Source organism: Anticarsia gemmatalis, chromosome 7, assembly GCF_050436995.1.
Source record: "Anticarsia gemmatalis isolate Benzon Research Colony breed Stoneville strain chromosome 7, ilAntGemm2 primary, whole genome shotgun sequence".
Classification (NCBI taxonomy): domain Eukaryota; kingdom Metazoa; phylum Arthropoda; class Insecta; order Lepidoptera; family Erebidae; genus Anticarsia; species Anticarsia gemmatalis.
Genome location: NC_134751.1, coordinates 2,243,072 through 2,256,239, shown reverse-complemented (window position 1 = coordinate 2,256,239; position 13,168 = coordinate 2,243,072). Strand labels below are relative to the sequence as shown.

The window sequence follows — 13,168 nt, the reverse complement described above, 5'->3', positions numbered from 1 at the left end:
AAGTGGAGGGCTCTAAAGTCTGTACTCTGGAAAAAAAAATCATCCCAAAACTCAATGGACGGCCACTCTGGAGATTTAATGGGCCCACCGTTTAGTTTGTAATCTATAGTCTTAGGAAAATAGGGCAAAAAGGAAGTCTAAATTATTTTACTGCCATGAAAGACATTTTTTTGAGGATATGATATGAATCTGTTCACAACAAAACATTTTCTTGTAAACAGATTTGCCTCGCTTGTGACAAGATCTACAAGATCTGCATACATCCCACGCAGTGTCTATAAGTACTAACGAAGTAAAACGCAGTTCCTCAGCCACGTGAACCTTTACATTTGTATGTCATGCACGCAGCGTGAACCGGAACGCCTCGTGCTTATTGCTTTATACCAGAGCTCATAGCGCAGAGGTGCGTTTCTAGGAACAAGAAGCAATATAACACTATTAATGTAATTAGCACATGCTTTGGTGTATAAATTGGTTGATCGGTAAGACCTATCGATGCATATTATCGATATTTACTGAAGCATTAAGTAAACGAGGTTAATTTTTCCTTGTTACTATTTCCTTTCAGATAGTATAAATGAAACTGCTGTACACGTGGAGGTTTTGGTCAGTCAAAGATCTTAGATTCCTTTTAATGGAATCAAAAAGTAGTTCTTTCTTGGTCTTATCCCACGTTACGTGGAGTCAAAATTTGTTTTATATCAAATACTGTAAAGGGGATTCGGCTGATGTTTTTTCAACCGACAGCCTGCCTGACAGGAATCCTTGAGAATCTTACGTTTAACTTGAAAGTTCAAGTTAAACATAAAAGAGGCATGAATTTGGACAGTGGTACGGACGACTAAATGCATCTGGGATATTATTATGGGTGAATATTATTTTCTTATGTATATTCTACGTATAATAAAGATAAACTATGTCCAAAATCTGTAATATCCCTTTACAGCAATAGCGTGTAAGCCCGAAAACCCCAAAATATCGTTGATAGATTTGAATATAACGCAAAACGTAGAGCATGCAAATCACACGATCTGCACTCGATCCCTTCATTATAATTCATCTCAGTTCGTCAGAGTAAATGGAACGAAAATGGAGTATAGAGAATATTGGTAGGAAATTCATAACTCTTGCGTTCCTTGATTAAGGTTGATTTTTGATTGAAAATTTATAAATGCAGAACCGATTTAACACTCCGAATTTGTTATTAAGTCGAAAAGTTTAATCAGGAAGTCGACTAAAAGAACGATTGCAAGCCGCTATCGTCTTGAATAGAGGGATTTTTTGATCAAAATTGATCAATTCCTCCATATATTTTGGAATAAAATGTTACTTTATTACGGTCCTATTTGATATGTATGGATGTCACCGAAGCAAAAGAAGTTTGTAAGGATACTAAGGTACCAAGTGGCTTTCTCTGGTCTCTACATCTATGGGGAAAAAGAGTGATTTTATGTATGTGTGTAAAAATTATGGAATTACAACGTCACTGTATTTTTAGTACCTTTGCAAATAAGTAAAACTTAATAATGAATACCCGGCACAGCCGCTGACAGGGTAGTATTGAAAGTGCTACAGACTCACAAATTGACTTCAAAGTTTCCAACCTTCAAAATAGGTCTAAAATATTGAAGCAATATCTGAAATTTGCTCGATTTATTTTGAAAGATATGCTCTTAACTCACATTCGGGTTTATCGAATAAGTTTAAATTGAATTTGGTGAAAGTGTTTTTAGATATAACTTTTGTCAGAACAGGCTTTACCTAGAAAAACCAATTAATTATTTTCTTTATATCCGCCTTGCATTTACGCGTTTTATACATATGTAAAGGTGTAGGCAAGTGTAAAACGTACATCCATGTTTCGCAATTGCAATGTTAGTCCCATGTAATATACGAGACGAGTATATTGCCGAATATTGGGACTGATTGAAATCACCGCACGACTAATGGCAATATTCTATTGTAAAACCCAAATCAAACGAGAAACACATCCGTCTAGACAAAAGAGCGAGTAATCTTTATTTTCTAAAACTTTAATTTAATTCCGGTGTCCATTCGGATTCATCAACATCGTGGAATTCTAGTAAACAGATCCATTGTCAGTAGTTTGTCAAGGTTGAGGTTGCCTCAATCTGATTTTGAGGCAAACAAGGTTAGCAAAAACCTTTTGTTTGTAACAAGAAACCAAATGACGTAAAATTTCGTGATTATGTTACAGTAATGGATTTGCTTTGATGTTTGTATTGTTATCTACGAGGAATTTGTCTTTTGTTATGACTTGTGAAAACTGTCAGTATCATATTAATTCTTAGCTTTAAACTATTTATTTATCGATTGGTAAAACAATCCACTTAAATTCCTTACTTTAGACTACTTTTCGCTTGATTGGAAAAGCAGTCACTCGAGTGTCCTCAACACTTGTTCCTTTTTACTACAGCAGTTTATGTTCAAGTTTAACAGCACCTATAGCTCGATTCGCTAACTCTATCTACTATCGACAAACGGCTGGCTATGGAAAAATGTTGTGTGAAAATCTGATCAACGCCTCCAACGGGCGTCGTAGAAACTATTCGAGTAGTACATTCTAAATGTCAAACTATCAATACTCAACAGTACTGACTGTAGAGAATCGCGCTACTGTACCCTTTCTTTTGCCAGAAGGAATGACAGACAGACATTGGGAACAACAAAAATGCACAAAAAAATACTGACAATATTAAATTTTCTATTCACCAAACTCTTGGTTAATTGAATGGTCTTCTTCAGACTTTTCTTACAAAAATATAAAATATATTGCAATGTCCTCGGCTAGAATATTTTTTTCGATTAAGCCACTATATTCAATGTCGAATAAATATTTGTGTTGTTTTTTCAAGCCAGCACAAAAGAGTATTTGGAATGCTACCTTTTATAACAATACATGTATTTGAAATTAGATTCTAGAGAGTTTGGAATTTTGCTGATCGGTTGCAATTTTGTTTATTAAAAAATAACTTGGGTCTTGGATTTAATTTTATACTTTGATGACTTTACAAGACATTTCATTGCTACAATAGAGCAACTAAACTTGATGACTATTATTGTTATATGTCTATAATTATATTATACTAGCTGACCCGCGCAACTTCGCTTGCGTCACATAAGAGAGAATGGGTCAAAATTTTCCCCGTTATTGTAACATTTTTTACTGCTGCTCTGCTCCTATTGGTCGTAGCGTGATGATATATAGCCTGTAGCCTTTCTCGATAAATGGGCTATCTAACACTGAAAGAATTTTTCAAATCGGACCAGTAGTTCCTGAGATTAGCGCGTTCAAACAAACAAACAAACAAACAAACAAACAAACTCTTCAGCTTTATAATATTATAAGTATAGATTAGTATAGATGATAAATGCGAAAGTTCGGATGATCTTTGTATGATTGTTTTGTTACTTAATCACCCTGTAACTGCCAAACGGATTTCGATGACATTTGGCAATGTTATAACTTGTCTACCAGAGTAACACACAGACTATATAAATACTAACTTTTACCTGTTATTTTGTCCGTGATATAGCATAAACTACTCGTCTAACTAGCTATACTCGCTTGGATAGAGTCACAAGCAAGAGATCGTGTAACAAAAAAAATAACACAATTCAAATATTTTTACACAAGATTCAAACCAATAGACTCCAATCGGCTCTAAGAATGCGTGACCTATTTGATAAGTTTACGGCTTCCTATTACATTCCCGCTCCACTTAGCTTATTGCTTAATAAGGGTATCAACTCGTGATTTACGACACAACTCGCCCGTGTCGAATTGCTAAGATTTATGTATTGATAGCTTTCAAGTTCAATGTTATATTGGTTTATGTTTGATGTCTTTAAATTATGTAATCAAACTGAAGTTATACCTAATTTACTTAAGGTTAATGCTCTCTGTAAATAATATATTGTATTTAGGGCTTCATCCGATGTAAAATACAATAATTATGAAGTACGATACAAAACTTATTAGTTTTACGAAATAAAATGGCGCTAAAAAGTGAACGTCAGTCTTTATATTATGTTTGCTGCAGAGGTTTTTTTTTATAAGCGTTTTGATTTTAGTAAGATATAAGCTAATCCTCCTTGAAATTAAGCCTAGATTGACAAATAATTACAATAAAGAAACAAATATAATGTCAATATTTTCTTTTTTCTTCTCAATGTGACCTTTCTTTATATTTGTTTTGTATTCACAACAGGTGAACTTTCACAAGCATTTCTTGTAAAAATAATCCCAATCCAAAACATTTTTACCAAGAAAAAGAAAAACGTAAACACCCAAAACAGAACTATAAATAGCAAAGGTAATTTTAAATAACAAACCTTGCTCAAAAATATACCGTCATATTTTGTAATACCTTTACTTAAGAAATGTGATTTCTTTTTTAATATCAACCAAATATAACATTGTCAAAAAGATTTTGAAAATAAGGTCAGCATTCTCTCATTTACTTTTCGTTTCCTCAGACGTAGTTTAATTCAATGTCAAGAAGGATTTGGGGTATGACGCGACACTTCGGGTGGGAGATTACGAGATTATAGTACGCTCTTGCATTGCTAATCAATGCCTGTGGCTTATGTAAAACGCTTGAAATTCTGGAGAATAAGATTGTATTTTTACTGAATTTGCCAGATTGTGGAAAGCGTTTTGATCGACTGAAAAATTGATTAAAGTTTGGAGATTTAGTCTGTTTTTGTGCCGTTTGGAGGACTGATTTATGTACAAATGAATATTGTGCTATCAAACAATATTTTTTCATGACCAAGTTTTATTAGATAATTACAGAGATGTTACGCATCACAATATAATCGGTATCGGACCTATGCCACGGTTTAATATGTGATTAATAATATTAATATAATTACCTTTAATTATGCAATTATAAGTTAATAAAACCATATATCTATACTATACTAATATTATAAAGCTGAAGAGTTTGTTTGTTTGATTGTTTGTTTGTTTGTTTGTTTGAACGCGCTAATCTCAGGAACTACGGGTCTGATTTGAAAAATCCTTTCAGTGTTAGATAGCCCATTTATCGAGGAAGGTTATAGGCTATATATCTATACTAATATTATAAAGCTGAAGAGTTTGTTTGTTTGTTTGTTTGAACGCGCTAATCTCAGGAACTACGGGTCTGATTTGAAAAATCCTTTCAGTGTTAGATAGCCCATTTATCGAGGAAGGTTATAGGCTATATATCATCACGCTACGACCAATAGAAGCAGTAAAAAATGTTACAAAAATGGGGAAAATTTTGACCCATTCTCTCTTATGTGACACAAGCGAAGTTGCGCGGGTCAGCTATAGTATTGAATAAAGGCTGTAAATCATTCGTATTTAATTTATAATTTGGAATACAAAGGATAAAATCCAGTTATGCTCATTGTATGTCCCTGTACTTGACCACTATAATGAATGGGACACTTTAAGAGCATAATATATCAACAATTTGGCTCATATAATTTATTAAAATAAATATAAAACCTATGTTTTGAAGCTTACATTTTTTGGTTATTTGTTACCCGACACCGCTTAGTCATTCAAAATATATTCCAAAATGTTTGATGTTTTTGTAAACTTTTCTGCATTTCACTTCGTGAAAACAAAGTCGTTATCTCCCTAGAGTCTTTTGAGATTTAGCAAACAAAAACTTATACGACTCTAACTATTTTATAATATCCCGGAATAAATCATCCTAGGCTTTATTCCAACGATGTTGCACTCGGCTTCCAGTAATCCCGTATGCAACTGAATACCAGTATTTTACATGGAACGACTGCCTATCTGACTCGCACAACCCAGTTACCTTAACTACAACACGATAATTCTCGGTAAGACTGATTGTCAAACATTCAACAGATCTCGGCTGTGATTTCAGCAGTCTTCTGACTGCTGAAATCACAGCCGAGATCTGTGCCGAGCCGAGATCCTCAATTTAACGTGCCTTCCGAAACTTTGAGGAACTCGTTGTGTATAATATGGTCATCCATCCACTGACCAACCTCGGCAAGCGAAGCTTAACCTCAGAGATCGTTTCACGCGGCTGTTGTTATTTAGCCACGAACTCCTCTTACAATATTTTGAAATATATAGCAACTAAATAGAACCACATGACAAATTGGAATTCACAACCTTTTGAGAAAATTGTTAGCAGGTTGGAGCGCTGAAATCTGCAAACCGCTTTTAAGGCTCACAACAGACACCTACAGTAAAGCGCAAGGTGTTTCGAGACTATTTGCTTAAACGATTTCTGTACCACGCTTGAACGAAATAGGAGGTGAAAATACGATAGAATTGTAGAACTTCAAAGAATAGTTGTTGACTTCATGTAAGCATTTGAATGCATATTATTATGGTATATGTTTCTTATTTACTAAGAATTAATTATAAGCTGAATAACGATTTACCGTGTAATAAATTCTTGGTATATTCTTATCTTATATGTTATTAGACGTAAATTTTCCTAAAATCAATTAAAATAAACAAGCTAAACGTAAACGTAGAGAAGGAGTTTCCAGTGAAAACATTTCAGATTAGCATTTCGCTATTTAGAAATTACAGTTCTTGGTATTTTAAACTTTATTGATTTACCTTCCGATAAAACAGTACAGCGTTACCTCATTTAACGTCTTTAAGCTCTTATCAAAGTCAATTTACAAATTTAAATTCCGACAGGTAAAATTACATCGAATTATTCACAAAGCTGAATATTTCCGTTGAAATAATTCGTCGATTAAATTCTTGGAGTTCTGCGAAAACATTCATTTTAAGAAGCCTTTTATTGCGATCAAGTGGTGTCAAGATCAAAGTAAAAGAATTATGGGGAGATAAAAAATCTCTTGGGTTTTATTGAGAACACCATCAAAGAAAGGTAATAAATATTATTACAGCTTTTATTCGAAGATTACTTGAAATACTATCTATTTTTCTTGAATTATGTTGGAGTTATATGCTATTTACCGACCGCATACTGAGTAATTAATTTGATAGGGAGTTTAAAATCATAATTGATTTTTCATCGGGTCTAGACTCAATTCTAAGATTTCTCTCTTTGCAGCCATACTGAAGAGCACTTAATCAGGTTCATAATTAATTTTAATAATTATATAACTGCACACATATGTTTGCACGTGCTAATTGTGTAACTTCATAGTCCTAACAAAATTAAAAACAGACTATATTAGACGCCTAACCGATCACTCAATTCGTGAGAAGATCCTTGCTAACAGCGAGAAAGTAAAGGATTAAGAATCCGAACCTCTTTCTCAATTCGAAAGGAGACGTTTGCCCAACAGCATGAGTAAAGGGTAAAAAAAAGAAAATTGAACGGCTGCTTGCTCACTTTTAATCTATTAACTTTCTTCGTCCACATTTTCATTTATTTAACGCTTTAGTAAAGTTTCTAAGGAGATTAGCCCTATCCTTTGCAGCCAGTACAACGTGACACTTTTCACAATGCAAGCCTAAGCTCCTTGTCATTTACAGACTGTTATTAATTGCAATGCCCCGAGGCTGTGAATTATACAGGTTGTTTAGCTTATTTATGCTTTGTGAGAAATTTACTTTTTGACTTCGTTTATAATAATATAGAAAGATTATTCGAAGTGAATAAATATATAGTTAATTGAGATTATAAACTATCTGTGTGGCTCATATTGCCTAATATATTGAGTAGATTTAACGTGATGAAGTTATCTTGTGATACACATGTATTTAAAAAAAATAACGCATTAGAGGTATATGAATAAGATTCTGTTGGAGTCTGTTAAAATGTGTTTAGAACGATAAGTTATTATTAATGTTTCTTTAATTTTATGGCTATAATATAAAAATGGAATCAGTTTCGAAACTTCTAAGCACTTTCAAGCATGCCATATATCAATAACTATTTCAGCAATAGTAAGACAATGCACTTAAAGCACTTTTCTTTTTAATAAGTTTCATACTTAGATAGATAATCATAATAAATCTATGAATTAAAGTACCTCAACAAGAAATATGATATGTTATTTCAAATTTTATGGCTCAAAATAAACATTTATGGCTTTATTTGGCTACAATTTTCCGCAGAACTGTAAAATGGCCCACTAAATTTGAAATATGGACACAGAAGTATAAAACTAAGGTAAAGTGTTATAAATGTTTCTAAATTCTGTAGAATATGCTTTGAGGTAAACCAGGAGCAGTTTAGATGAAATAAAGAAAAATACAAAAGGAGAATAAAATACTTAGAATGTTTGAGCTTTTGCAGTTCACTTAAGAGCATAGTAACATAACTCACAGAAACTAAGTTTTGAAAAGTATTTTTGTCTTTTCAAATGGCTTTGACATTTTGAATACCCTTATATTTTATCACTGAAAACTTGGCATATCGTAGCCTGAATTTGGAGCATAAAACGGGCCTAAAATTTTTGGTTACTTACACATACTTAAACATCGTCATAAATATAGCATCATGTTTTGGGTGAAGCATAAATGAATTGTTGTTGTATTCCGGTCAGTTAAAAATATTTCCACCCTGAGAGATTTGTTATTGTTACGTAGTGATTCCTGCAATAATCCTCGACACTTTTAGATTTTTACCCGAGAAAACCTATGAAATAAAATTATTCCGTACATTTCCGAATACTTAACTCGTCAAAGTGACGTAAAAACTAAAAAGGCCGCTATTTTAGAGTACTATTTACAAAAGCCAGACTTTCAAAGCGGGTTTACTGTAGCGGTTAAAGGGGCAGCGTAATGATTTTAAATCTGTATGACGCCACTCTCGTTGCGGTTACCAGAAAAACGTTACGTGGCCTATTTTTGGTATGATGCTCCCCGTATTGGATTAATATGCCACAGACATTAAAAAGGTAGATGCTGCAATTTATAAATCAGAATTAACAACAATGTTTTGGATTTTTAACCCCTGCACTGCAAATGCGTTTGTTAAAATCGTTTCCTGACGGCTTCAGCACTTAAATGTAAGTATATTGTATTAGGTTTTCACACTACTTTTACCCGGTTTCTGAGGTACATTTAGCGGTAGTTTATCTATTCAATAGTGGTTAAGCTGATTTAAACATGAAAGTTTGAACAGATAAACTACCGCTAAATGTGCCTCAGAAACCGGACATTAGAGCGTCGATGTAATTACTAGTACTACATTAATTAACGTTTAAATTTGTAAAGCATATGACCAAAATTGGCTGAAGTCTTTTATACCGCTTCAAGTCCTTCTACATTTGCAGTAAATAATAACAAAACTCAACAAACTCAACGCAATACCATTTCTAAATGATTTGTGTCATAACATTTAATGTTTACGGTCGTTAACCAGTAGTGAGTGCTACAGTAATTGGTTACCGGCGTCTCAGATCTTTTGTTACAGTCTAGTGCATCATAAATATGCAATTTGATGAACAGTTTTTCTTATACGTGGATAATGGACGACGTCTTATTGTCACAAAATAATCGTTTCTGTTTCATGCAACTCCTCTATTGTGCAATGAAGTGCAAGTAACTTAATGTGTCTATCTGCTTATAACTAGTTCATGACTAACTAGCTGAATAGGTATAAATATATGAAAAATTGTAAAATTGTAACAAGTTACCAGCGAATCACAATTACATACGCTCAGGTGTGCTCGTAACCTATTATTTTAAATTTGTATGTCTTTTTAGGGAATATCCAGTACCGGTTCAATTTCGCATTTTTATTATTTAAAGTGCGGATTGTCATACTTTAAGATATCTTGGTTATAACAAGGAGAGAGTCCGCGAGCCAAGCTTGTTGTAAATAACATTTATATTTGTGTCTTACCTGAACAGCCGGCAACTCTTGAAGAGGCTGATGAAGGCTTGCCTGAACTTTCTGTTCATGAAGCAGTAGGTGATGGGGTTGCAGCACGACGAACAGTAGGCAAGGAGTTGGAGAGACACCACGCCTTTAGGCCCAATGTACTGGTATAACTCTTCTGGGTAGAACAGGTATATCTGGGAAAGAAGGTTACTGTTAGTTTGGATCATTAAACCGCTGGGCAAAGGATTTTGCTATTATTATTGCTGGTGAAAATCGATACGAAGCGCCGTTTAAATACACACTGTGCGATGTTGAGACGGCGGTTTGCGCCGCGACTGCGACAGGAAACCGAAAAACGGGACCGCGACCCTTACTTGACCATAGGAAATGCATATGAAATAGTTCGCAAGCGAGACAGAGACAGACAGAGATCGTAAGGAAACTTGCGGTCGTGGGTTGTTTCATGTCTCCGTCTCGCTTGCGAACCGCAGCTTTCAGCGCTACCACTTTTTTTGAGGCTCAATCAACATCTATATGAAAAGGTATTGGCTGATAAGGCTTGTAATTATGCCTGTCTTTACACTTAAGGCTATAATGTCAAACAATCAAACAAAAGTCACAAACATCTTTGATGTGTAGCACTAGCAGTTTTAGGGTAAGATTTTCGTTTTATTTATTACAAAAGATAACGTAGTTTTGCAAACACAGTCATGATTTATGTATTTATATGTATGAAAGGTACTCATGTAGAGCTTGTTAATTTTGTCGGCAAATCTTCTCATCAAGACATTAATGAGAGCTAAGTCAACAGAGAAAAGCGTTCAAATTCCAAGAATACCATACCACTAAATGTCGGTTTGTGGAATTCTGCGTCAGTCTAAAGTCTAGACCTAGTAATGAGTACTGATAGTATTCAAATCAGACATTCATTCTCGTACAGTGAGGTTGGCAAGTAATGAATACGTAATCGGATCTTGAATGTTTATCTGCTCCAGTTGCTATGCTTTTTATTCTTTTGAAACATTCCGTTTTTAATCGTTTCATTGCTTTAAACATGGTTGAAAAGTAAGAGATGATTTCTTGGTAAATAATATATTTAAGTTCTATTGCTGAATTCATCTAATAAATGCGAAAGTTTGTCTGTCTGTAACGCTACTATTCTTAACCGCAAATCTGATTTTGGATAGTGTAGCCGTGGAAATAATAAAAACACAGGCCTGACCTTGTATGAAAACTTAAACAGCGTCTCTAGCGGGTGCCGTAGAAACGTTTCGCAAAATTTTATCGCCAAATCCTTGATACTCGTTAGTGCCGACTAAAGAGTATTAAGCTAACGAATTCCATAATCATGTCAAAGTGAGGGTTCCCAAGATTTTCTTATTGTTTTCTCCTAAATAAGTTGTTTAGTAGTTAAACTAAGTACAAGTTAATAACAAGCTTTTTTTCCTGTTAGCTTGCCAGCGCCTTATCGACAGCGGTCTGGTCGGAAACAAGGCAAAGAAGGGTAGTAGGTACTAATCAAACTGTTTTGTAAAACAAAGATTCATTGGTTGTGGTCTTTTTAAGTAACAAATAAAAAAACTAGGAACACATAAATTCCTACAAATTTTATAGATATCACAGAACGAAGAATTTAATAAAAGCTGTGAGGTGAATTCTTCTTTTCTGACTTTCTTGTCGATTATTAATAACAGCTGTTGTACGAAGAACTTATCAGCGCCCCTAGCGCATTTTGAGGGAACTATTTTCTTAAAATAATTTGTAGTTGTTAAACGCTCACTAATCGATAGTACTATAAAATCGGTTCGCTTAACAAAGAAAGCTTCAAATAACCTATAGTCCGATTCTGTACCTCTATGGACTCCCGACAACCGGCTAGTTATCAAGAAATTTTATATGAAAATCTGATCAGCGCCTCTAATGGGCGTCGTTGTAACTAATTTGGCATTATTTTTTAAATGACAAACTTTCGATACTAAGGCGCTTAACACACTGCCCCGCACCACGCAGCGTAGCGCGTGAATGCGTGTTCGAACGTTGCTTGTAAGTATCTCCGTTTGTATGGAAAACACGCACAGTCTAACACACAGAAAATGCATCCACGCGCGTTCATGCGGATCACGCGCATACACGCGGTGAAACATGCACCCCCGCGCGTAGGTGCGGGGCGAGACGCAAGGTATGGCACACCGAATCCCGCAGTGCCGCGCGTGATTTTTATCAAGACTATCGTGATGCTCAGTACTGCACGACCACCACAGAGAACGGCGAATAAATGAGAGCCGCCGTGCGTGAAACTACAAAACACACCTACACGCGTGAGTGCGCAAAAAACCCGCACGATGATGCAGATCTGCACTCCCGCAGGAACGCGCTTAGGTGCGTCGACACGCAATATGCAGCATGATGCGGGGCAGTGTGAATCGCCTAACAGAACTGACTGTAGAGTATCGTGCTACTCGCAATTTAAAATTCGATACCTGTCATAATTTGTGAATGAAAAAGCTATCCAATTTTGGATTTTCGTTTCGCAGTTAAATTCCTGTGTAACAAGCGCTTCAACTTTGCTGCAGATTATCGGCTTGTTAGTTTACCAGAAAGATGGCAGGTCTATCAGTTTATGCTGAATCACGATTCAAGTTTTAGGTAACTTGAAAGATAATTTAGTTGACCCTCGGATCTATTAAAAGTAGAAAGTGGCTTAATGTCAATCTATCTTTTGTGAAATCTATCTATCTTTCTCTTAAACTTTCTTCTTTATAGTATTGTACCGCTTGGGCCAAAAGTTTTGGTATGATTTGTTTTATTATGAGAAAAGTCAAAGGATTAGATTCTTATAGGCAACGCCGGCTAAATAGATAGCAGCATTTATTCTTGATTAGTTTTTGAATTTCAGTAGAATTGGAAATGTAGAGCAAATTAATTACACTCCGATGAACATCTAATTATTACATGACCTAATTAAAGTTGTATATTTTTAATTAGGCACGTGGTGTCTGATGTACAATTTCTGCAAATTAATAGCAAAGTATTTAAATAATATGTTTGATGAAAAAAATACCAGTCTTATACGTATACTACCAACTTAATTAGAATTAAATTGAATATGCTAACACAAAACGGGCAATAGTAAAGCGCCTTTAAACATTAACAAAAAAAAGTACAAAAAGTACCGTAAATATTCAAGACAATCTCAAAATTGGTTAAACGATTGAAGCACCGATAGTTTTTTGTTTGGGCCTTTCGATAAAAAGTTTGTTCCAAATCTTTTGTAAATAGTATTTCTTGATCAGAGTTTCGCACTTCGTATTGAAGTTTTAACAGCTTCCGGGTAGTTTGAGGCGGGA

At 34.7% G+C, this 13,168-nt stretch overlaps 1 protein-coding gene across 1 annotated transcript in view; it reads right to left on the bottom strand.

Annotated features, from left to right (window-relative positions):
- LOC142974117 (cholecystokinin receptor-like) overlaps nucleotides 1-13,168 on the bottom strand; it is a 154,609-nt gene that overhangs the window by 21,227 nt on the left and 120,214 nt on the right. The window contains exon 9 of the mRNA XM_076116271.1: nucleotides 9,843-10,015. Coding sequence (XP_075972386.1) covers nucleotides 9,843-10,015 — 173 coding nt within the window. The remainder of the gene's footprint in view (nucleotides 1-9,842; nucleotides 10,016-13,168) is intronic.